The sequence below is a fragment of the Penicillium crustosum genome (assembly GCF_028827405.1).
Source record: "Penicillium crustosum strain IBT 35664 chromosome Unknown utg000004l_segment0_segment0, whole genome shotgun sequence".
Lineage (NCBI taxonomy): Eukaryota > Fungi > Ascomycota > Eurotiomycetes > Eurotiales > Aspergillaceae > Penicillium > Penicillium crustosum.
In genome coordinates this window covers 1,875,268-1,900,197 of record NW_026623125.1, presented here as the reverse complement: position 1 = coordinate 1,900,197, position 24,930 = coordinate 1,875,268, and the positions used below count along the sequence as shown (strand labels likewise).

Here is a 24,930-nt window from a genome sequence, read left to right as displayed (position 1 = left end):
CGCCTCCCCCAAGTGATTAATCCCTTGCATCTTCAACATGGCTCCTCTTCGACGTCATATCGGGGCCAGCCGCAGAAAGAGGCGGGAGGAAGATGGTGAAGAAGAGGGTTCAATGGCTGGTGACATTGGAGACGACTCCTTGAGTGAAGGCTCGGTGGACAGTCACCAAGAGGACGAAGATGCAGACGGAGAAGTCAGCGACGAGAGCGAGGACGAGGTTGCTACGTTGGATAAGGCAGACAAGGTCAACGGTCATGGGGTGGACAAATCTACACGGAGTAGCTCTGCATCACCTGAAAAAAGCGGACTCAAGACAACTGTTTCAGATACAGAGGCAATGTTGAACGGCCTGAAGATCTCAGACGGTGCGGGCGACGCTGCGGAGGTTCATTTTGACGATCTCAAGGAACAAGACGCTCACCCTGGAAGAACGCCTTCCGCCCCTCCAAGCGAGCCAAATCGAAACAATTTGGCTTCCAGAAAGCGCCGCGAGAATGACAAGTATGTCAAGGACCGAGAGCAGAACCCGGCCTTTGTCCCCACTCGCGGCAGCTTTTTCCTTCATGACAAGCGATCCACCGACAACGGTCACCGGCTCAAGAGCAAGTCTCGCCCCTACGGCCTGATCGTAGATGGCAGCTCTCGGAGGTGTGTTATGTTCCATTCCATCCCCCAATCATGTTTCTTACTATGATTCAGATCTTCCAAGCCCGATGCCAGTGGAGGGCAGTGGGCACACGATCTCCACGATACCGTGGCTGGCGAGGATCGACCTACAGCAAAGCGCCCAACACCATCCGCGATGCCTAATACTGGCGCATCTGTCCCCACCGCCCCTAGATCCTCCCCGCCCAACCGGTCCTTCTCTAGTACAACATTGGTTGGGAATGTACCTGTCGTTGTTTCCTTGCCCGGCATGGCCAATCCAGTTCATTTTTCTTCCGTGCCCAAGAGACTCCACACCCGGCTACCTCAACACCGACCCCCTTACGACGCGACAAGCCGGTACGAATTTCTCTTCCCAGCCAGCCGCCCCGATACATATTCCCCTCGGTCGAACGTTCCTTTATCTTCATCCCCCGCGCGTTGCGGCCGAACCAAGTCTCTCGTGGTCGAGGCGGTCGTGGTGGCGGCTGGTACAGTGGACGACGTCCCAGCTACTACCCCAACTCCTCTTACACGCCTAGCGTTGTCAGCCGTCGATCTTCATTTGGCATGCCGCCTTCTCAGGATGGGTGGCCATCACCTGCTGGGTCTGTCTATTCCAGACCTATAATTCCCACCGACCCCAAGCCCGTTGTCCGCCTTCCCCCTCCACCTCGTCCGCCTGTCGGGATCCCACCATTTGGGCCTGCAATGGCTATGTCCCTTCCTCATCCGGCCTATCGCGAAAGCCGCCCCGCCCCGATCCCCATGCACCAACCTCGTCCTCAAAAGACGGTCTCCGTTGCGGATATTGAAAGTCCAGCGACTTTCCCGTTAGCCTTTAACCCTCCTCAACCCCAGCATGAGCAGCCCTTCCACCACCAAGTCCCTCTTCCAGCCCATGGCCCGCCCAGCCAGCCTTCGGCCACTCCGCTTTCCCAGATTCCGGAGCGGGCAATCCACGCACCGCCCTTCCAACCTTACAATTACCACCAGCCCGGCTTCTACCCCCCGAGTTATCCTTCGGGCATGTATTACCCGCCTTCTGGGCCCGATTATGCGGGCTACAACGGACCCGTTGGGCCCGGAGCTTCTGTACCAAATTTCCCGGGCCAGCAAGCAATGCCCTATTTAGCTGGGGAGCAGCCCCCTCCACCGGGTACTGTTGCTCATGAGTCTGGGGGCACCGTCTACTTTTATGATGCCAACAATATGTACGGAGGTCCCGCACCAGGACCAGGATCGGGATCTGGGCCTGGGGGTGTGGTTGGCATGGGTGGGATGATGACACCGCCAGGCACAACCTTCTACTATCCTCAACAATCCGGTCAATATTATGGGCAGTGATGAATCACTTTCTTCTCTTATCTTCTCTTCTCTTTTTCTTTTTGGCATCTTATCACATCTTCGATTTCATTTCCACCACTTCTCTCTTTGTTCTCAATTTTCTTTCAGTTTTCTTTCACCTCTCTCCAGGATCTACAAGGATCTTTGATTCACTTTGCTTTTTTCTTTTTTTCTTTTTACTTCTTTTCCAGCATCCACACATTCTCTAGCCAAGTTTTGCTCCTATCTTTGCTCCCTTAATTTTTGTCCTTGTTTTGATTCATGGCCCTTTTGGATTTCAATGCATTTGAGCGTTTTCCCTCCGCAACTTTCCCCACATCTACTTCGAAGACTTGGGAATATCACGTCTTGGTTCTAGCCCTTCTCAGCCCAAACCCCCTCACTCTCCTCCAATCGGGCGATCGAATCCCCGTTCTGCATTCAGTGCATTACATCATCTTTTCCTGTTTTCTATTTTGATGATCTTTTTTTGTCCTCCCTCTCGAGGGAGTTGTGATGAAGAATTAAAAAAAAGCCAATACTGTAACTCATTTCTTCAGTCCATCAAGTCCACCATGTAGACAACTCTAGACACTCTATGGAGTACCTAGGTCCACCTAGGGTCTGATAGTGACTGTATTTCTTGGCATTCTCTCCGGGTTGAACACGTCATATGATATTATGTAATCCATCCTGGAAGGGAAATCATTCACCGCCTTCCCTGTCAGTGAGCAGCAGCTGACCGTCTCTCCGCTTTTTCCCTTCAATTCGACGGCCTCTTGTACAACTCCCCTCTTATCTTCTTGGACTCTCCTCTACTTCTTTTCTTTTCTTCCTTCATCATAAAAAAATCATCATTTTATCTTCCAGCATTTCTTTCTGGCTCGTAAAGTGCTGTTTTTCTCCTTTCCCACCCATCACCCTAGTACAGTTGCCTTATCTCAAAGGTGTATCCACCCTGGGACCTTCACATCGTCTACGATGACCACCCCATCTCCTACGTCTCATTCGGGTCCAGAGAATCTGGTTACCGTCAAAGTACTTTACAATGACAGTAACCGTCGCTTTAAGATGCCTCTTAGGGAGCTGAAGGCCCAGGTGTTTCCCCAGATGGTAAGTCTCCACTCAAGCTCAAGCTCCGGATCTGTAGTCCGACTCCATTCCTTATCTTCAGCGATCATCAGATCATGTTTTGTGTCTTCCAAATATTTTCTTCCAACCGTAAACAAAAGGACACACTTCTGTTTTGTTTTTGTTTTTTTTCGCAAGCTGACTTGACGCTTTTGGTTTAGCTTAGCAAACTGCTCGGGGTTCCGGCGGATGTCAACGTCATCCTTGAACGCTATTCCGACAGTGCTGGTTCTTACGTTCGCTTAGATTGTGAGAACATCGCAGTCTACAAACAACTCTACCGAGCTGCCAAGGCCAAGTCCAAGCTTCGTATCAAGGTTACTACTCTTCCTTCCCAAAACACATCTGCAACATCACCAGTACCATCAGAACCCACTGTGCCGATGGAATCAACCAACCACACTCGTCAGAGTTATCTCGAAACGGTCCTGAGTCCTCTAGCACCTCCCGATACCCTCCCTCTCATTGAGTCAGCCCAGGTTCCTCATTCTACCGATGAGAAAGAGTTGCCTCTCGGCCAACCTCGCTACCGCACATTCGAGATGGACCAAGAGAAGCATCAGTTCCCGGTCATCTCCCACAGCTCGTCCAACGGGATGTTCTGCATTGACTGCAATCACTGTGGTCGTTCTATTGCAAATGCGCATTATCACTGCAGCATTTGCGAGAACGGGGACTATGACTTGTGCCTACAATGTGTCGGTGCCGGGACATCTTGCCGCGGCGAAGGTCACTGGTTGATCAAGAGGACGGTCAAGGATGGTGTTGTCACGAACAGTACCACGGAGACTATTGCTCCTCGGGATCAATCAGCAATGGAGTTCAACCCCACGGTGCCTACTCAGATTCAGCGTGAGGTGATCACCAAGCCGGTGTGCCACGTCCCGGAGTCGGTCCCTGAGCCAGTCCCTGAGTCGATTCAGGAATCAATTCCAGAGTCAATCCAGGAGTCGATTCCAGAGCCAGCAGCCCCGTCGGCTTGTTTGGATGCTGCCATTCAGGGTGATGACAAGCCAATGTGCAATGGATGCTGCCGTGGTAAGTTTTTTTTTTTTTTTATCACTTTCCTCTCTCTTCTCTTTGCTCACAATAAACAGAAGCCGACGAAAGCAACCTCGTCCGCTGCAATGAGTGCGAGGACTATGATCTATGCCTTCGCTGCCTCCTCCGAAATAAGCATGGACACCACCCTGGCCACACCTTCCACCTGGGATCTGACCGAAACTTCTGCTTGAAGAATCTGATCACCTCTCGCTGTCTTCCCGGTCGGCAGTTCCGACACGCCGCTGTCTGTGACGGGTGTGACAAGGTATATACTCATTGCACCCACTAGGGAGGCTCTCGACTAATATTTTTTTTTTGTTAGCGTATCGTTGGTGTTCGTCACAAGTGCTTAGCCTGCCCCGATTGGGACTTCTGCCCCGAATGCATTTTGACTGCTCCTCAAAGCCACCCGAGTCATCGGTTCGTGCAGGTTTACGATTCTATTGGTGAACCTGCTCGAGAACATGAAATCCACTATGGAATCTTCTGTGACGGTCCTCTGTGCAAGAGCAAACCTGCGCAGAATTACATCAGCGGAGTTCGCTACAAGTGCGCTGTCTGTGATGACACCGACTTCTGTGCGAGCTGCGAGGCTCTTCCGACTGACCACCACAACCGCACTCATCCGCTGGTCAAGTTCAACACTCCCGTCCGCAATGTGACTGTGAGCACCATCGGCGACGACAGCTTGAATGGAGCAGTTGCCCTGGGTGACCAGATTGATGCCCCCACTCGGCCCACTCGGCCCGTTGACCAGGCCGCAGTTGAGAAGCAGGAACCCGTTGAGGTGGATGCTAGCAGCAAGTCTGTGGAGAAGGTTGAGCCTCAGCCATTCATTAGCAAGCCCATTTCCGAGACCGATGGCTCTATTATGTCCGACTACAAGGCATTCTTTATTCGTGACACTATCACCGACGGTACAAAGATGGCTCCAAACACCATGTTCCGCCAGACCTGGACTCTCTACAACCCTGGCCCTGCAGCGTGGCCCGTTGGCTGTGATGTGCGCTTCGTCGGTGGAGACAAGATGTTCAACGTCGATGTCTTCCACCCATCTAGCGTCGAGTCTATTCGCTCAGCTATGGAAAGCAACAAATTGCTTGCCCCTGTGGAGCCAGGCGAGAGTGCTGACTTTACTGTCAACCTCCGCACCTCTCAGCACGAAGGCCCTGCTATCTCCTACTGGCGTCTGAAACTGCCTAACGGTGTGGCCATCGGTCATCGTCTGTGGTGTGACGTCGAGGTACAGACTGCTTCTCTGGAAGAAGCCGGCACCAGCGAGACATACCCTGCCGTATCTGAAGTTACCGGCAGTGGTATGATCTTCCCCAAGTTGGAGAAGGAATCTCCTGAGTCAAGCACTCACCAAGCCGAGGCTCCTGCACCACAGGCACCGACCTTGTCGAATTCTTCGGAGGTGGATGTTCTAGAGGATGTTGAGAGCCTGACTCTGGACGATGCCTCCACCGATGCCGACACTGGCTTCCTGACTGACGAAGAATATGACGTTCTTGACGCCAGTGATCAGGAATATCTCGAGGCCAAGCAGTCCGCAAACTGAAAAATGTTTGCGGGGATTCATCATGACACGATATGGAATTGGGAATTTGCACCAGTGCACTCTTTTTTATTTATTTTCTTCTCCTTTCTTTCGGACTTTGCCGCAGAGGTCTAGTCACTCCGAGCATGACTAGACTTAATGAGAATGGTTTTTATTATTTTATTTCATTTTTTTTTGGCCTACGAAAACAGACAAAGAAAAAAAAGAGAGTTGCATCATTTTTGCCTAGGATAGTTTAATGTACTTTGCTCTTTTTTTGAGGTTTATTGTAATGATTTGAACTCTTCTCTTCAGATGACTCTGGTTCTTATATGCGCTAATCTCATTTAGGTATCCCGAGGTAAGCATAAATATGTATCCCCAGGGTTTCCCAGGTCTTTTTTTTATGCTCCCCACAATATTCTATACAATCTAGAATATGTTAACTTCCATTCAACAAAAACAGACAAAATTTGCTGACCTCTGGAGAATCCTACCAACTATTCTAATATCCCATATATCACCACTTCTAGGGACTTTTAGTAGCTCTCTACTCTTAAGTATAAGGATAAAATTTGTTTCATATTTACAAGTTGTAAACCACCTCAAAGTGGTGATATATCAATTTGTATACGGAGTAGTGTAAATATAAATACCATTATCTTTTGCCTGCTAGATACGATCAGCTGACAGAACCAGGGTAACTTATTCAAGCATCTTCGTAGACACAAACAATACCCGAAAAGGGAATTTTGTCGCATGGTAACTATACTGCTGCATGAATCGACATTCTCGGGACGTACTTCGTAGTGAAAGCAGCAAATAAGAATATAACAAAGTAAAACGAAAACTGTAAGAACAATCAAACCTCCTCCCCCTCTTCATCAAATTCCATATATGACACACTAGAAGACTCCTTTGAGTGGGTTTGAATTGATGCCTTCTCTGATTGTAAAGGCGACATAACTGCGGCGGAATGGAAGAAGTGTACTAGCAAACCAAGGGCCTCCTTGTAGTTGTCAAGGCGGGTGGAAATTATGTGCTCACTCCACTATTTAAATATTAGAATGTGCATGATTCAATAATAGACCGTACTTACCTGTGAATCATCATTGATTTTCAGGAAAACAAAGTATTGGCCATCAGTAACAACACCGTACACCGTCAAATTCAGCTTCGCAAGGTCTTTACGTCTCCGATGTACACACCCTTTGATCAAGTTAGATTATATATTCCAGAATTTAAAGCAATAATAGTTGAAGTACTTACCCATATAACCTAGTGTTTGGGCCACTCCAGATGTAGCTGTTGTCCCCGACTTTGCCTCAACTACCACAACGCTAACCGCAAGATCCTCTTGTGTTCCGTACCACACACTATAATTGGGGCGCCCAATCAAATCATATTTTGCACCCTTGTGGACTACTGGTCCGTACCTCCAGTGGCCTTCTGCATTGATATGGATTGCATTGTTGAGGTTGTCAAAACGCGAGGTGACGTGACGATGTGCACATACGAGAAGGTTGTTGAGCGCGACTCGTGTCAATGCTTCGTTTCCTTCACCGTTTCCAAATGCATCTTAGGTAAATTCCATCCGTTCAGCTTATTCAAGTCAGTTATATGACCTTCAATATTCATTTGGGTATACGTACCACAAATGGCAAACGGATCAACCACAGGCTGGTTACGGAGCTCAGTGTTGTTAAGTGAAAAACTCAGGTTGAGCATAGACTGCACGTCGCCAATAGGATTTCATTCACAAGCTTGCGCTTGGTCAATTTTCTTTTAACAACCTTGTGAGTCGGCATATTGATAAAACAGTGGAGGATGGTAAGGGATTGAGTATTGTATGAGAAAAGTTGAGCCAAGTTCGACAAAAGGAAGAGATCAAGTGTTATGGATCAAGTCAAGTTCGAAAGGCTTGAGATTTAAAGATTCAAGAGAAAGCCTGGGGTGAACAATATAACCTTGGAAGCCTTGGAAGCCCTGCAGCTGATATCCATTTCCTAAATAGGATTAGTAGCAAACACCTGGGCACCTTTGTTCAATCAATACATATGTAATGGATTGATCCATGGTACTGGCAAGAATAATTTCCTAGACAGGCCTAGTAGCAAACACTTTCTTTGTTCAATATATGTGTACTGGATTGATCCGTGGTACTGGCAAGAGCAATTTCCTAAATAGGCTTAGTAGCAAACAACTCAAAGGTCAAAAGCAAAAGGTTATACCCGTGGACTGTGAACTGTACGGGGTACCTAGACGAGGGATCTTGGGGGGCAGCCTCCAGATCTCTAGATAGTCAGTCGTTGCGGAGTGGAACGACTGATTCTAATTTTATATAATTGATGCCTTAGTCCACGGAATTAAACAGCAAATAGTAGCTTAGTACTTATCTATAGTTATACGCTAGGATATAGATCAGTATCTAGTTTAGCACCTTATAGATTTAGGGCCTAAAAGACCTCGGGAGAGACATAGGGTCACGTGGCCACTACACAATTTCAGGTGACGTAGGTTTGTTATGGATTTTGGATTCCGGGGAACTCCTCCCGGGGGGGACTCCGGGAGGAGGGCGCTGATTTAAGTTGCTTCGCTTCGCTCCACAATTAGAGGAGTACTAGGAGTCCAATGAACCATTAGATAACCATTACTTTTCAAGCATCCCGAGGATATTTCCCGAGGTCCAATTTAATGAGGGGCTAGAATGGAGTTGCACATAAATATGGACCTTTCATTTTTTTTTCAATTCATACTTTGCTCCAGAATATTCATTCGCACTTGAATACGCAATAGCATGGCATTCGGTACCGCATTCAGCCTCGGCCTTGTGGCTCTGGTTGCCTTTCTGGCTGGCCCAATAAGCCATTTCGTGCATATTACAGGATATTTCCTCACTCCCAATCCGACAGCACTGGGCGAAGGCCAAGGCCCAATCTACATCGAGGATACTATTCACTGCGAGGATGTGCACCACTACCGCCCAGCAAACCTGCTGTTCACTGCCTGTGAGGACAACAAGAGCACCCGGTTGAGCTGGTTCCCACCGCTGGGCCACATGCTGCCACCCACGGCCCAAGGCTCTATCCATGTTGTGGATCCCAAGGTGGGTTTGTTCTAAACATGTTTAATATCGAAAACAAATCTCAAAAATTGACCCCAAAAATAGACCATGAAATCAACCCGTCTGGCATTCGAGAACTTCCAAGGTCCCTTGGTGACACATGGAATTGATGTCATTGAGGATCCCGAGCAGTCAGACGCAGTCTATATCTATGCCGTCAACCACTTGTCCAACCCGGCATACTTTGAAGCCGGCGAGCCTAAGGACATCCCCAAAGCCCGGTCTCAGATCGAGCTCTTCCACCACATCCTAAACTCCAATTCCATCAGACATGTGCGCTCAATCAACCACCCGCTCATCCAAACCCCCAACGATATCTATGCCATCAGCCCTGTCTCCTTCTATGTCACGAACGACCACTTCTACCGTGAGGGTCCCATGCGACTTATCGAAGACATCTGGCGCTCAGCCAAGTGGTCCAACATCATCCACGTGCAGATCGCCGACCTAGCAAGCAAAGACGCTCCCATCGAAGCCTCCGTCGCACTAACAGGTCTATGGAACAACAATGGTCTCGGACACGGCCGCACCGATAATGAAGTCATCATTTGCAGCGCCATGGGTGGCGAAATGTTCCTCGCAACTCGACACGAGTCCAACCACTCTATCTCCATCGATACCTCGGTCGCTTTTAGCTCTCTCGCAGATAACCCGTCTTACTACCACGATCCGTATAGCACCGACTCACATGATGCGAGTGGATTCCTTACCGCCGGTGTCTCGCAGGCTATTCACTTGATGGCTAATTCTAAGGATCCGAATGCTTTAGATCCTATTCAGGTGTGGTATGCGACTCTTGATTCGCGCACTGGGGTCTGGGAGAAGAAGGTGCTGTTTGAAGATGATGGGTCCAGGCTTCGGACTGCGAGTGCGGCTGTTTTGGTGCCGATTGAGCCTAAGGCTGGTGGTAAGAAGCTTGCTTGGCTCTTTGTTACTGGGTTCATGTCGGAGAGTATGGTGGCTGTACAGGTTGAGTTGTAGATATTGTAAATTTTTCGGTCGAATTTGCCTTCAAATAGCGAACAATGTTTGTTCTTTGCCTTGGGTTCTATAAATTCCAACCACTTGATCCCCAAATTCAATCTTCCTCCCTCTATCTCACGCTATATTAAAAGCTTTTTATATATTTCCCCTTCTACCTGGAATCCATCTTCAAGAATCGATCAGCCCCCGCCACGTCAAGTAAATGCGCCAGAAACGTGATGATTATATGTTAAACGGGGAGTGTATGGGCATGGCCACCCCATTCCCAGGTTGAAGAAGCATCCAACAGAGGAGTGAGCTCGTGGATGACCGAGTTAGGGGGATCTGTCAGATGTGTATACTCACCATTCTCAGTTGAACACAAAGACGCAAACAAATCCCCATGGAGCGTCTGCACGAAAAAACTGGGATTGGGAACACCCATATTAGAGATCTATCCTCATTCATCTAGCTTCAGAGCCAATATCTGTAATATCATCTCTGCTGGCTGTGGCCCTACGCGGGATTTTTGCATCTACTTATTAAAGGGAAAGGCTATTCAAAAAGGGGATCGTGTTTGGTCCATAATCGTGGATTTACACTAGACATCTTCCTCTATAGCTTGGTGCATCGAGGCTTCCCAGTCCAATATATTCCTTATTGTCTCCCCAAATTAGAATCCGAGCTTTGAAATATAGTTTGGGCTTGAGTGGACAAGATGGTCGAGTTCCAACAGAGCTTAGATTTGAAAGTCAGATGTGACCGTCCTGGTAGACAAATTTGAATTAGTTTGACAGAAAGCATGTAGATATCTGAAATTGGAGTGCTAGCGCCGCTGCAATGCAACAAATTGGAGAAGGAAAAAAAAAAAAAAAAAGTAGAAAGCCATAAGGCAAGGTAAATAACAAGATTCATAAAAACACCAAGTATTACACCACATTCATCACATCATTTGATTTATCTTCATCTGTCTGACTTGCCCGATGGAGTCTGGGAAGAGAATGAGCAGAACTTGTCCTTGATCGCGATAACCTCGTAAGTTCCCTCATCAGAGGTCTTGATCGTCTTCATGTTTTCATAGGAGATGTCGTGCTTGATATCAAGGATCTCCGACTTCTTTCCCTTGCGGACATTGGAGCTTCGGATGTATCTGTGAAAGGTTAGCAGACTGGGTTGGTAGAGCGTAGAGGTTATTGACTTACGTGAATTCGAATGGGGGTGTACCCCAGAACTCAAAGTGAAGTTCGGCTTCGCCGCCCTCGTGAATGTCCACCACTGATTCTTTGCCCTTACTGATCCGCACGCTGGGCATAGCGTGGATGACCTTGGTGATGTCTTTGTGGGCCTTGCATTTGCCACTGGCTCCGTCACTGACGGCGTTGATGGTGAACTGACCGGGAAGCTCCGCAATACGACGGAAGTTAGCGGTTTGACTAGTGGCCTTGCGCTTGGCCCCGTCGAACGTGTAGAACACATCGAATGGAGCATGGCCGGACAGCGAGAAAGAAAGCCGTTCGCCCACACAGTAGTCCACTTTGGACTCGAGCGGGATAATGGTAGGAACATCGGAGATGGCGACCCGTACCGAGGAAGCATCGAGGTCGGTGGTCTTTTGACATCCTCTAGAGTCGCGAACCTTGTGGATGCTGACTTGGTGTTGTCCCAAGTCAAGATGACGACGAGGGATCAGCAGTTTGTGGCGATTGGAATTGATCTTGGGAATCGTGACAATCTCCGGTTTGGCGTTGGAGTGGTGTTTGATGGTGATCTCTAGGGAGAACGGTGGGACACCCTCCAAGGTAATGGGGATGGATTCCTCGCCGTTGATGTCTTCCTTGCAGAAGCCAAAGACGTGGCCAGGTTGGTCGAACTTAGCGGACGGTAGCGGGTTGACCTTTTGTGTCACAACTAGAGCTTTGCTCTTGGGATCGTGATCATAGAGGCTGTCACCAACTTGTGTGAACTTATAGCTGTATTCTCCAGCCTCGGAGGTATCCATTTCCATCGAAGTCACATGAAGGGCGGACTTCAAAGCCCGTGGCTTCGCCGCAGAGAATCCTCCACGGTCCGCCTTGCGTCGCTTCTCGTATTGAACACTGTATGGAGGGTTGCCGGACAGTCGAACCTCAAGGCTATCATCGTCGCCTTGGCAGACCTCGGACTTTGCAAACTCCTTGGCGGCTCCGATGGGAGAGCCGTCAAGGGCTGTGATTTGGGGCCGTGGGATCCACGAGACCTCAAACTCATTTGCAGACTGGTCCACGGTTCCAGGACAACCGACGTCAAATACTTCGCTGATCTCATAAAGACCCTGCTTGTCAACTGTCAAGATGCTGTTTTCATCCCAGAAGTTTTTCTGGATGGGCGCCGAGTCCACATCAACATTCCTATATTTGACAGTCCAAGGGCGTTCGCCACTCAGCCTCAACGGAATCTCAATCTTGGAGCCCTGCAAAGCCAAGACACTTCTCTTCTTGTCAATTTGACCGAAAGAGACATGTGGGGGCTGTGATCGGGCTTCGATATTGAGGCTGTCCTTGAGAGCCCGTTTGCAGCCAGACTTATCCTTGACGCTGGTCAGAGACACGGTGTAGTCACCACCACTGATCAGTTTGTCAGTCGTAATAGTTGCCACATCGGTATCAGACTCCAGTGTCTTCCTCAATCTCTTCCCATTGTGGACGATCTCATATTGCAAGACCCAAGGTGCCTCTCCGAGGAAAGACACTTCCACAGAAACAGCTTCGCCGAAACAGGCGGTTCTCGATTTCCGTGATAGGAAATGAGCCGAAGCCGGTGGTTTCACATCTTGTTCAAGGACCGGTATCTTGAGAGACCGCGGCGAGTAGACGGCATCTTCGATATCAATGAAACGATAGGTGTATGAGCCAGCTTCCGATGGGGTGAAATCGAGCTGCGTGCGCATTCCATTGATGGCTTGCACTTTGGAAACAACGCCCTTGGAGCTCTCAATGCTGTATCGGAGGGAGAATGGAGGAGATCCCGTGAGATCCAAATCCACGAGTAATCCAATAGCGTTGTTGGCACAGCGGTCAAATATCTTTTCGGCCTTGACTGTCAATTCTGGCTCAGGCGGGTTGTGCAAATAGCAAGATGAAGGCTCGAGGATCTCTCCTGGACAGAACTTGGTAGACACTGATGTCAAGGCATACAAGCCAGGCTCTTTGATGTCCAAAGTCTGATTCATATGCTTGAGGTCGACTTTTTGTTCACGTGCTGCTTCTTGGTTGTCGCCTGTGTATGAGTAACCGACCGAAAACGGACCATCCCTAGCATATGCGTTTCCATCAGGATGGAAGCTGAGGGGGAACCTCGTGCTGTCTCCCTTGGCCACTTGCAGCGGATTCTGAGCATTGCAGTTTTGCAGTGACAACTGCGGGCGCTCGTGAACGGAGAACTGGTACCACTGAGAGTGCGACTTGGTGGATGGTCGGTCTCCTTCATCAAAGATAGTAGAATAATTGGCCACGTTTCCAATAGCATCATGGACCTCTTCGATGGTGTAAAACCATTCTCCACCGTCATTTAATGATTCGTTCAATGGGACCTCAATCTTTTGACTCTGCGCCCACGAAACGTCGGGCTGATTGATGCTGTACAGAGCAGCAGTCGTTCTTCCATTGAGCAACGGAGAGCGTAGATGATCGGGCTGGATGTTGAGGACTGAGAATCCACGATCGAGATTGTTGACCTGGCGACTGTATTTGATCTTCAATGGAGGTGTGCCTTCCACCTCCAGTTTGAAGTCGGACAACTCGCCTTTGCACTTGTCGATGTGTGAGTTCTTGATCAAGGCCCGCGGGCAAGAGACCACTAGCGCATCAAATGTTCGTGTATGAACATCAAGCTGAGACTCGTCCACCACCCGTTGAAGACGATAGACACCAGTCTTGCGCACGGGGAAGAGCAAGTCGCGATGGAGTTGACCCGGGGCATGCTTCTTCTCCGCTTGCTTCTTCAAAGTTTTCAATTGCTTCGACGGAATGCTGATTGTTTCATTTTCGCCAGTGTTAAGATCCAGACGCAACACTTCGATCAGGACCGGGTCGGTCTGGTTAACACGAATGGGCAGGTCAATTGTGGATTGCAGAGAATCAAGGCAAAGCGAGTTCCGATCCGGATTAAGGATGGCGGATCTATTATGAAGTTAGCTTGATCTTATAGGTATCTATGGACCGGATAAACTTACCCCTCTGGTAGAATATGCACAATTTGCTTTCCGAGAATCAATGACGCATTGTGAATAATATCGCCGGGCTTGACTCTGCGCTCAGAAACCGATAATTCGCGATCGTATGCCACTTTTACTAGACCAGTAATCCATGTAGCCCAAGGAATCTGCAGCTATTAGCAAGGGCCGATCGGTAGTTTAAGAAAAAGAAAGAAAAGAAAAAAAAAACTCACTGGGATGCGGAACATCAAAAACACATTGCCCACGGCGTGAAGCAGAAATAGTGTGAGCGTGGTCGGGAATGCCCACTCCAGCCAAGGTATGCGCAGAGCCTGCAGTCCGACCAGGAAGATTCCATCGATCGTGGCCCATTTCAACAGCAGCCAGGTTGAATCCAAGTCATCGGATGCGGTCAAGGACTCATAAATCCTCCAGGCATTCAAGGCAAAATATATTGCAACGACATAAAGTCGTTGAGAGGGAGCATCGATCACATTGGTGGGGATCAGTGGCACATCGTTCGGATTTGGGGGTGGTAGTCTCGACGCTTTCGAGGCCGATTTGGATGCTGATCTGAGTGGCGTTCGCACAGCCCGGGGCTCTCGCGGCTGCGATCGCGAAGGAGTCTCAAAGAGCTTTCTCCTTCCAGTTCCAGGGATTGTTTTTGGCGTCTGCGGAAAGGCAGACGGGAGGAGGGGAGTACCGTTCATGGCATGCTGTGGTTGCCGGAGCTGGCGAAAGATGGGGGATGTAGTTAGGGCGCAATGGTGCTCCTTCAAAAGCTGTAATATGGGTTAAAAGAAGTTGAATGAAGCTGTATGAAGCTGTATGAAGCTATCTGGGCAATTCACGCCTATAGCAGATAGAAAAAGAAAGAAACAAAAAAATGTTGGAGACGCGGGAATCGCGTCGGGAGAAGCTCGGCCCACTGATGACCTCTTCCCTCTTCTATGTGCTATTGTTGACTACATCGACTACGTTGACTACGTTGATTACGTTGATTACATTCTATCATTTACTTGTTTCTATAAAAGATCTTATTTCTATTTCCTTCAACAGAAAAGAGCCAAAAAAAACACTATTATCATCTCAGGACTCCTTTTATCATAGCTTCACATTTCAATCTCATCCTGAAGCCCTTCACCTCTTCAGCTTTACAACTCCCTGCCTCTATTTTTTTTTTTTTAAAAAAAAAAAAAAAACACACAAAAAGAACGAAGAAGAAGAAGAAGAGAAAAAAAAAAAAAACCAACATGGGTCCTCGAGTCAAAAGGCGCCGCCTGACGGATCCAGAAGATCTCAGCGACGATATCTGTCAGCCTGCGTCCCGTTCGGAAAAAGACAGCTGGAATGGATTTTGCGAAATCGAATCAGAACCGGTATGTGTGTGCCTGAAAATGGGACTGGCGGCTCCTTTCTTACAGAGATTTAGGCCTTGTTTAATGTGATGCTACGTGACTTTGGGGTCAAGGGCGTAAAGATCCAAGAAGTCGTTTCTCTTGATGAAGAAATGATGGCGCTCCTTAAGTATGTTGCTTGAAGCCCCTCACTGTGCTCTTATATACAAACTCGATAGCTGACTATGAGCAGTAATCCCGTTTATGGCTTGATCTTTCTCTTCCGCTGGCGTGAAGATAACGATGGAAAGCAGGAAGCAACTTGCCCTGATGGACTGTGGTTCGCAAACCAGGTCAGTCCCCTACCATTTTGCTGAATGCGTTCCTTACTGATTATATATTTATAGACCGCCAACAATGCTTGTGCCAGCGTAGCACTACTAAATATTGTCAACAACATCCCGGGTATTGATCTGGGAGAGAATCTACGGTCCTTCAAGGAATTCACTATGCCTTTCACCCCAGCCCTGCGTGGAGATGCAATCAACAACTTTGAGTTCGTCAAAAGAATACACAACTCATATGCACGGTATGCCATTTGGATTTGATTTTTACCACTCAAATACTGAAAAGACTGACTCAATATTAGAAAAATGGACATTCTTAATTCAGATCTGCAGTTGAAGACTGAAGCCACCACTAGGAAGAAAGGGACCAAAGGCCAGGCTGCTGAAGAGTCTGATGCTACCTTCCATTTCATTGCATTCATGCCTGTGATGGGTCAGCTGTGGAAGTTTGATGGGTTGGAGCGACAGCCGCGAGCACTTGGTAATGCACTACAATAAACATGATGGGATGACCTTGCTAACTCTAGTAGGGGAATGCTCTGAAGACGACTGGCTGGAACTGGTCAAGCCCAATCTTCTGGATCGAATGGCTGCATACGAAGAAGAAGAGATTGAATTCTCAATTTTAGGACTCGTGCGGGATCCTCTACCTGATCTCATCCACGACTTGGCTGTCAACGTGAGAACTTTGGAAATTCTCAACGAGCGCGCCACGGCCCTGTGCCCATCATCAGATACACTCGCTTTGGATGAAATTATCCTTGGTCCTGACCCTTCCCTATCTCTGACACGTGAAGATATCGATGCGGCAGTGATCCCTCAGGTAACCCTCGATGACTATCAGACATGCTCCGATGAGAAGCTGCGGGAGTATCAGCAGATGATCAGCCGAGTACAACGAGGACTTCGTGCACGTATTCGTGAAGAACAGCAGTCCCACCGGTCGGATGACGAGTATGCAGCCGGACGGCGGTTTGACTATGGACCAGCGGTACGGACGTGGCTTCGACGCTTGGCGCAGAAACAGCAGTTGCAGGAACTGTCCGCCCTCGTGGCCTACTGATTGGATGACCTTTGAATATCAAATCCCGTTATACCTCGGATATTCCTTCTCCCTTTTTTCCCTCTCCTTTTTCCTATCTTAAGATGACCATATGGATTCGGGGTTCTTATCTGGTGACGTAGTGAAATGACCTCCTTTTTAAATCACTTCACTTCAATATATCTCTGCAAGGTGTTGAGAATAGTTCTTAATATATATGTAGGCAGTCACCATTCTAAAAATAAACTATATAAGCCCATATAAGCCCATATAAGAAACATAAGAAACATAAGAACAAGAATATCATCGTCAAAAATATTTAAACTTGGAAAATTAACGCCTGAGGTACCCCACTCCGGGCAAAAAATAGTTCAAACGTCACCGCCTCGAATGTTGTTGAGTTGCTTCTTCTTTCCAACCTCCTTTTTTGGTTGTTTCTGTGACTTGCGTGAGATTCTTGCGGACCTTGAACCTCAGTATTGCCTTGGTTTTCTTGTTTCGGTATAGAGGCTGGCCCGAGAGACACTAAAACCCCCCTCATCACCGACCTCTTTCAATTTGCCACCCTTTTTCTATTCGACTGAACGCCTATCTCTCTCTTTATCTTTATAAATCCTCACTTGAACACACACCATGTCTGCCACCGCAGTGCCTGAAAAGGCTCCAGATGATTCTTCCAAGCTGAAGACTTTCCTCTCCATCCTTCGAAAGTAGGCAACCCTTTCTTGGCTCCCCGCACCGCCTGCGCTGCGCAACACAGATAACCAAACGCCAGACGCTAATATGAGTGGGAACTAGGTTCGTCGGTGTGGCAGATATCGCTTCCGTTCGTTTTTCACTGCCAGCGCAACTGTTGGAGCCTCGACCAAATCTAGGTAGGTCATTATCCGTGTTACGCTGTGCGGGGTTGGTGCTGACTGTGGATGGTGACAAGAATACTGGCATTACTTGGATCGACCGGAGACGTTTGCGAGGTTAGCAAATGTGCCCATATTTGGTGGAAGCTTCTGTGCTGACCCAAGAGCTACAGCATTGGCAAATCGGATGATGAGCTAGGTCGAATGTTAGAGGTGTTGCGGTTCTGGTTTACTAAGGATCTGGTATGTTTCGGCTGCTCAAATTTCATCTAACCACTTACTGATCTTGCGGGTAGAAATACGTCAAGGGGAAACCGTGCAAACCATACAACTCAACTTTGGGTGAATTCTTCCGAGTGAGTACCAGTGTCTTCGGCATTTCATTCACGGCCATTGCTAACACCCTTTAGTGCAGCTGGGACGTTAGCGACAATATTCCCGAGGAAGGAAACCTCCCCGGCATCAAAGCAAGCTCCAATGGCTCCTCTACCGTAACCGACGGCGACGAGAAAGTCAAAGTATGCTACCTCACAGAACAGACCTCCCACCATCCTCCAGTATCAGCATTCTATATCGACTGCCCCGAGCGAGGCGTCTCAGCGCGCGGATTCGATCAGATCAGTGCCAAGTTCACCGGCACCAGTATCCGCGTGAGCCCCGGCCAGCACAACCTTGGAATCTTCGTCAATATCGAGAAGAGGGACAATGAGGAATACCAGTTAACTCACCCAAACGCTCACTTGGGAGGAATACTGCGTGGAGCACTTTCAGTCACAGTCGCGGACACATGTTATGTCACCTGCCCCAAAACGGGCCTGAAGGCGATCCTGCAGTACTTGGAAGAAGGCTGGATTGGTCGGTCACAGAATAAGCTTGAAGGTGTGATCTTCCGCTATAACCCGGACAAGGATACGATCGTTCGACTGAAAGATGTACCGGAGAGCGATATCGTCGCTCGCATTACCGGTTCTTGGCATGGAAAGATCTACTTCACCCCGGCGGGCACCAAGGAGCCCCGCCTGCTCATCGACATCACCCCGCTTCACCCTGTCGCAAAGGACCTACCTCCATCTGAGGAACAGCTGTCCAACGAGTCATTGAAGTTCTGGTCGGGTGTCACAGACGCCATTGTCGAGAAACAGTTCAACCAGGCTACCAAGCTCAAGCAGGATATTGAGGAACGGCAACGGCAGCGGGCTGCGGAGCGCCTTGAAAAGGGCACTGAGTGGAGTCCCCGGTTCTTTACTGGCGCGGTGACACCGCTGGGTAAGCCAGAGCTCACCGAGGAGGGACAAAAGGTTCTGGAGGGGATTCGCACGGGCGAATTCGCTTTGACAGAAAGTACAGTGCAGGGCGCATAGGTATAATTGTGTTCTTCCCTTGACAGTGTAAGCAACTTTGGCGTATCTGGCATGCGACCATACAAACATTGAACTCGGCGTCTCTTTGCTATGATCTTTTGATCTCTCTTTTTTTTGGTTATACTCTCATTCTCACATACTTAGACATTATTCCCTAGAAACCTGTTTCGTGAATAGCTGCAGTGCCATTCTATTATGGTAATTACAAAATTGAACAGAATAGTATATCATAACATACATAGGATCAATAGAACGATTAATCCTATTCATAAAAAAAGAATTACAGCCTCTTGCCCAAAAGAATAACGCCGCCAGACTCCAATCATCAAGTACATCGACACATAATCCATCTCAGAGATCAGCCTCAGGCTGCGGCACTGACAACCTTGAACCCTGTACTGATGGTCTTGGTAATCTCCTCATTCTTATGCGGCAGAAGAGACAGGGCATACGCAACATCATTCCACTGTCGCTCGGTTTCGCAACGAGGAAGTCGAGCGGCTAGCTTATCAGCAAGCTGACGAGCGTGTTTTTCCTGGGCCAATATTAGCACGGATCATTAGAAAGTTAAAGAGGGAGGGGGGGGAACATACCTTCTCGATGAAACCGATCAAGAATTTGACGATACGGCGGAGAGACGCTTCATCCAGGTTGCGCTCTGCACTCAACAGACTGAACATGTCAACAAAGTGGTTGTACACGGCATTGTCCTTGGTTGCCAGTTCTGTGAAGAACATGCGAGCCAGATCAGCGATCTTCTTGTCATCATCCTCCAGACATTTAGCCATCTCGCCCAGTTGTCCTTTGACCTTGACCTGGCCAGCCAAGATGAGGAAGGTAAGGGTCATGAGACAGGTCCGCTTGACGGAGTCATCATCATCATTCAAACGACGGTAGAGGAAATCGGTGTTCTCATCAATGAGGTGATTGAAACAAACGGCCATGTCGCCCAGCGCAATCACAGCATTGCTACGAACAATAGGATCTTCGGACCGCTCCATGATAGTGATGAGGAGTGGCAGGTTCTTCTCACAGTACTCGGCAGACACGCACATGAGTTTGGCAAGGCATAGGGTCGCAGAAGCCTGCAGGTCACGATCTGGGTAGGAGTTGTTGTTGGCTAAAATCTCCACTACTAGCGGGCCAAATTTAGCCAAGAGGGAGTTCTCTCCATAGAGTAGCTCACGTTCTCGGATATGGGCCATGGCATCCTGGAAGTCGTCTTCTGTCGTTCCGCCAATAAGATCAAGTTCGTCTTCTTCGGCGTTGTCTTCTTTCTGAGGAGCAGTGGCGGCTTTGTTTTTCTCTTGTTCGACTTTGCGGCGTTTGAAGTCGAGCTCACACAGCTCCAGATGCACAATCTGTTTGATTGCAACGTGGCCAACAACGTACAGCAGCTGCGCGAGTGCAGCAGATGCTGGCTTGGGCTTGGGTTCCTGACCGTCAGTGGATGCAGTGCCAGGTCGTTGTTGCTCCTCATCTCCGCTGACAGAGGCATGGGAGGAAGGTGGGCGTTGTTGAAGGTGTGGCGCAAAGACGAATCTCGTCTTTCGCCGGAGGATATCAGAGCAAAGAACGTCGGGGTGCTTGGACAAAGTGTAGATGGCGTTGAGCGCGTGCTCTGCCACTCCATACCATTCCTTACTAGCTGTCTCGATCTCAAGCATAGCCACCAGCTTGACCAAAACAGAGTGATCGCTGGCAAGTTTGGGAATGCCAACAACCTCCTTTGATTTGGCTTGACGTCCAGGGATCATGCGCCGCAAAGCAATACATGTGTACTTAGCGAGCACAAGGTCGGCCCTTCCAAAGCCACCCAGACCGATTCGCAGCATAGCCTCAATCTCCTTCACCACAACCTCTGGGTCTGCCAGGGCAAGCATTCCGAGGACAATGATTGAGCCCCTGCGTTGAGTCCGTGAGATTTCCTTCTTTTGGATACTGTAAACTTGCCATAGCTTGGCAATGACTGCATCGGATACATTTCCAGCCTTCATCATCGTGCTGAGCAACTGCTCGAGGCAGGTCAGTTCTGCGGGAGTTGCACCAAACGTCAAACTGATCATGTTGCGGGCGATGTAGTTCGCAGCATCGTTGGGGGTGAAAGAGCCTGGTGCATCGAAGAAGAGACCCTTGTAACAATCAATCAGATGTGTCTGGACGCCCTTTCCTTCGTCGCTGTTGCCCTTGGTCCAAATCAGGCGCAGCATACGGCGAATCCCACTACGAGCAGTCTCAATTTTGTATGCATCGAGAACGACAAAGAAATCCATGGCTTCAATAACTTCACTCTTGTTCCGGGATGAAAGCAACTGTGTGACAATGGTGGATCCGGAGTGAAGCACTTCAATGAACCGGATGGCCTCGTTGTAATACTTCCTCGTTAGTTGGAGGCGTGTCATTAATTCAGAGGTGGCCGCCTGTTCTGCGGCTTTCCGCACAGCGGCGGCCTTCTCTTCATCGCTCATCCGGGGCGCTTTCGATGGAGATTCATCTGGGATCTGTGTGGCGTCGTCCAACAATTCGGGATCAACCTGGGTCATATCAACCCCCTCAAAACCGGGCGTCTCAGGAGGACGCAGGGCATTCAACTCGGCGTCAACCGTGTCCAGTCTATCTGTCCACTCCTTGTATGAGAGGAGCCCACCATGCATAACACTGAAAGGGTGTGTAGAAACAAGCTTGGACAGTAGTTTGATCGCATTGCGTCGTACATTGCTGCTCTTATCCTCCAAGCTTCTGGCAGCAAGTTCTGCTGCAGCCTGTCGCCTCTTCGGGAACTTCTGCTCCAAATCGCAGATTCGCATGAATACCTGGATTGCGCGACAGCGGCAGTAAGGGTTGATATCAAGGAATCTTTCTTCTAGTACGTCGAAAAAGGCGTTGATCTGGGTCTTATAATTATCACTGCGTTCCTCCTGTCGGCTGAGATCGGAAATGAGGTTTCCGCAGACCTCGATCACTGCACAGCGGAGAGTATATGCCTGTACTTGTTAGTGGAGCTTTGGGAAAACTGTAAGTGTCACGTACGTCACTATCGAGCTGTTTGGCCAGAAGGGTCATTTGCTTTATGATCAATCTGGGAGCAAGCTCGGACAGCTTGATAATAAATGTCGATACGGACTTGGGACCTCTCGTATCATTCGAATTAAACTCCTTGTTTCCAAGCTCCCTGCATGTACAGTTAGCAACTATCCGACCAGTTTGCTGATATAAATCTCACTTCAGGATCTCGTCGGAAAGCTGTGGATAGTCGTATTGTTCTGCCAGAATATGGAGGAATTCGGCCATGGGCTCGGAGAGATGCTCAAAGTAAGTCAAGCTCTGCACAATCGAAGTTTGAGCTCCTATGCTACAAGTCAGCTATCGCTCAACCGTAATACAAATCAGGACACCTACCAAAGGCTTGGCCATGATGCTTGACTGCGATGCAAAGAACCTTGAAAGCATGCATGCGAATGGCCATGCTCTTCACCCGCTGCTCGCTCTCGAGGACCAGGTAGATTGTGCGCGTGAATAGGGTAACAAAAGTGTCACGATCCGAAGTAGTCAAAAAAATACGTCCTAGCTTGAGCTTCATCACCTTGCACATGGTCTCCATGGATATTTGGATCTGGGGCGTCCAATCCCACTGGCCGTTATTCGCAGATTTCTTCGATTTGGGTCCTCCTCGTCGCACGGGTGCTGCTTCAGTGGGCTTCTCTGCGGCCTTGACCTCTACGGCAGACAAGGCCCACTGGAGAAGGAACCCGTACATCTCCAGAAGCTGCTTATGGTGTTGAATGGCATCCTGCTCGTCGGATTCAAGGTCACCATGGATGATATCCGCCTCAACAGACAGGCCTGAAACAACCAAATCCAAAAGTTTGCTGAGGTACTTTGCAGGAAGAAGGGTCGCGTATCTGCAAGAGTGAAAGGGATCGTCAGATTCGAGTTCAGGCGGGCGCCAGCCTCCATGGGCAAGTTGGGAAGGAACCGGTGCGCACTTTAGTAAAAATTGTAGCGAGTCAAACAATGAGGCTCGTGTTAATCCTTCAGGGTTCTCCGCCACGGCATCCACGATCGGGTTCAAGATGCTGTCAATCAGCGCTGGCGAAAGTTGATCAGGATCCGATTCGCAATCCAGCAGTTCCGGGTCCGCATCGGGCGTCGGGATCGAAGCGGGATCACTCAAGTAGTACTTGAGCGATTCATTTATGTTGAATTCTATTCTGTCCTCCATTGTGGTTAACGAGAGAAAAAAGAGGTGAAAGCGGGGAGGAAAGCCGATTTGTTGATAAGCTCCATTTGTTTGGCTTTTGCCCGTTTTGGTTCAACTTATGTAATCAGTCGGTCATTTTAGGGAATTGCTACAGACACGGCACGTTTTGCTAGTAGCACGGCACATTAGGTAATATTCCCTTTACATAATCAATTTTGACCGAGATCGTTACCATACATTACCACAGCAACTACATTACTTACTACTGTAGCAACTACATTCTATCTACTTCTGCTATAAGAACCACTCTATCTTCTCATTGATCTTACTTCATCCAATTGATCTTACTTCATCCAATTGATCTTACTTCATCCAATTGATACTTGATTTCACCTAATCATGGAGCCACCAATTGAGCAAGTCTTTGAGACTAGAGAGCAACTCCTTACTTCGATACGACAGCATGCCCTATCTCATGGTTATGCTATCACTATCATCAACTCCGCTAAGGAGAGGAATATTTGTCTTGGTTGTGATAGAGGCGGTATATACCATGATCATATTGATGCCCCAGAAGGGGCAAAACGCCGGAAGACAAGTACTAGACGGATGAACTGCCCATTCCGCCTTTATGCAAAGAAGCTTGTTGATACTAATCAATGGGAAATCCAGGTAAGAAATCCTAATCATAATCATGCAGCTACTAATAATATGATAGGGCATCCTATGGCAAGGCGTCCACAGCTTACTAAAGATCAAAATCAAACTATTGAACATCTATCAGATATTGGATCTCGACCGCAGCATATTATAAGTCTATTAAGAAAGGATCAACCTGATATCTTAATAAGACCAAAAGATATTTATAATATAAGAGGTAGTATAAGACAGAAAAAGCTTAGGAATCACTTACCTCTTGAACTTCTTCAACAGATATTAATTCAGAATCAATGGAAATATGCATTTAAACAAGATATAGAAGGTCATGTTCAATTTTTTATGTTCGCTCACCCTGAATCAATTAAGTATGCTAATCAATATAATAGGGTCTTTTTATTAGACTGTACTTACAAGACGAATCGGTATAAGATGCCTCTTTTACATATTATTAGTCTCTCGCCATCGAATTCATCCTATAGTATTGCTTTCTGCTTTATGCAAAATGAGCAGGAAGAAAGCTATAAGTGGACTTTACAGACTTTTTTTTCATGGCTTGACCCCTTACCCTTTTCTCCAGTTCTTTGCACTGACAGAGATCTTGCTTTATTAGGTGCAATTAAATCTATCTGTCCTAGAAGCCCACATCTACTATGCATTTGGCATATTAATAAGAATGTGCTGGCAAAGACAAAGCAATATTTCTCTTCAAATGAGGAATTTGAGGCTTTTATCAAGTCATGGAAAGAGCTAATTAATTCATCAAATATTGATGAATATAATGCTCAATTAGCTAAGTTCACAACGCAGTTTAATCAAATTGCCCCTAATGCTCTTAGATATATTCAAAGTACTTGGCTAACCTATAAAGAGATGTTTATTAGGGCTTGGGTAGGGCAATATCTTCATCTTGGTAACTGGGCTACATCAAGAGTGGAGGGGTCTCACGCTTTTTTAAAAAGTATATAGGGGGATCTTCAGGTGATATGCTTCATGTTTTTGAGAGAATTAATAATGCTTTACAGGCTCAGTATCAGCGACTTGAATCTGATCTTGCAGAAGATAAGATTAAGAGACTAAATTTCTGCTCCCACTTTCTCTATTCGAATATTATAAAGAGAACATCACGATATTCAATATCTTTGATCTCTAATCAAGCTGCT

General features: G+C 48.0%; 8 protein-coding genes across 8 annotated transcripts; 5 read left to right on the top strand and 3 right to left on the bottom strand.

Moving 5' to 3' along the window:
• Window positions 1-37: 37 nt before the first annotated feature.
• Window positions 38-1,992, top strand: N7487_009746 (uncharacterized protein; the record flags this gene model as incomplete). Its single annotated transcript, XM_056877476.1, has 3 exons — window positions 38-648; window positions 700-1,005; window positions 1,026-1,992. The coding sequence occupies 3 exons, from the start codon at window positions 38-40 to the stop codon at window positions 1,990-1,992; spliced, it is 1,884 nt and encodes a 627-aa protein (XP_056726056.1).
• A 960-nt stretch (window positions 1,993-2,952) lies between these two features.
• N7487_009745 (ZZ type zinc finger domain protein) lies at window positions 2,953-5,707 on the top strand (the record flags this gene model as incomplete). Its single annotated transcript, XM_056877475.1, has 4 exons — window positions 2,953-3,084; window positions 3,264-4,140; window positions 4,200-4,411; window positions 4,469-5,707. 4 exons carry the CDS (start codon window positions 2,953-2,955, stop codon window positions 5,705-5,707), a joined length of 2,460 nt encoding a protein of 819 aa, XP_056726055.1.
• Window positions 5,708-6,548: 841 nt separating this feature from the next.
• Window positions 6,549-7,414, bottom strand: N7487_009744 (uncharacterized protein; the record flags this gene model as incomplete). The annotated part of the gene is made up of 4 exons (XM_056877474.1): window positions 6,549-6,737; window positions 6,786-6,895; window positions 6,956-7,264; window positions 7,339-7,414. 4 exons carry the CDS (start codon window positions 7,412-7,414, stop codon window positions 6,549-6,551), a joined length of 684 nt encoding a protein of 227 aa, XP_056726054.1.
• Window positions 7,415-8,483: 1,069 nt separating this feature from the next.
• On the top strand, window positions 8,484-9,791 carry N7487_009743 (serum paraoxonase/arylesterase family protein; the record flags this gene model as incomplete). Its single annotated transcript, XM_056877473.1, has 2 exons — window positions 8,484-8,792; window positions 8,856-9,791. 2 exons carry the CDS (start codon window positions 8,484-8,486, stop codon window positions 9,789-9,791), a joined length of 1,245 nt encoding a protein of 414 aa, XP_056726053.1.
• A 945-nt stretch (window positions 9,792-10,736) lies between these two features.
• On the bottom strand, window positions 10,737-14,675 carry N7487_009742 (uncharacterized protein; the record flags this gene model as incomplete). Its single annotated transcript, XM_056877472.1, has 4 exons — window positions 10,737-10,923; window positions 10,976-13,930; window positions 13,984-14,132; window positions 14,199-14,675. 4 exons carry the CDS (start codon window positions 14,673-14,675, stop codon window positions 10,737-10,739), a joined length of 3,768 nt encoding a protein of 1,255 aa, XP_056726052.1.
• Window positions 14,676-15,218: 543 nt separating this feature from the next.
• Window positions 15,219-16,712, top strand: N7487_009741 (ubiquitin C-terminal hydrolase 37; the record flags this gene model as incomplete). Its single annotated transcript, XM_056877471.1, has 6 exons — window positions 15,219-15,344; window positions 15,398-15,492; window positions 15,556-15,655; window positions 15,710-15,891; window positions 15,952-16,130; window positions 16,180-16,712. The coding sequence occupies 6 exons, from the start codon at window positions 15,219-15,221 to the stop codon at window positions 16,710-16,712; spliced, it is 1,215 nt and encodes a 404-aa protein (XP_056726051.1).
• Window positions 16,713-17,324: 612 nt separating this feature from the next.
• Window positions 17,325-18,909, top strand: N7487_009740 (putative oxysterol binding protein (Orp8); the record flags this gene model as incomplete). Its single annotated transcript, XM_056877470.1, has 6 exons — window positions 17,325-17,401; window positions 17,490-17,566; window positions 17,626-17,665; window positions 17,722-17,791; window positions 17,845-17,904; window positions 17,959-18,909. The coding sequence occupies 6 exons, from the start codon at window positions 17,325-17,327 to the stop codon at window positions 18,907-18,909; spliced, it is 1,275 nt and encodes a 424-aa protein (XP_056726050.1).
• A 364-nt stretch (window positions 18,910-19,273) lies between these two features.
• On the bottom strand, window positions 19,274-23,131 carry N7487_009739 (condensin subunit YCS4; the record flags this gene model as incomplete). Its single annotated transcript, XM_056877469.1, has 6 exons — window positions 19,274-19,444; window positions 19,503-21,871; window positions 21,936-22,081; window positions 22,133-22,256; window positions 22,309-22,811; window positions 22,896-23,131. The coding sequence occupies 6 exons, from the start codon at window positions 23,129-23,131 to the stop codon at window positions 19,274-19,276; spliced, it is 3,549 nt and encodes a 1,182-aa protein (XP_056726049.1).
• Between the last annotated feature and the right edge of the window lie 1,799 nt (window positions 23,132-24,930).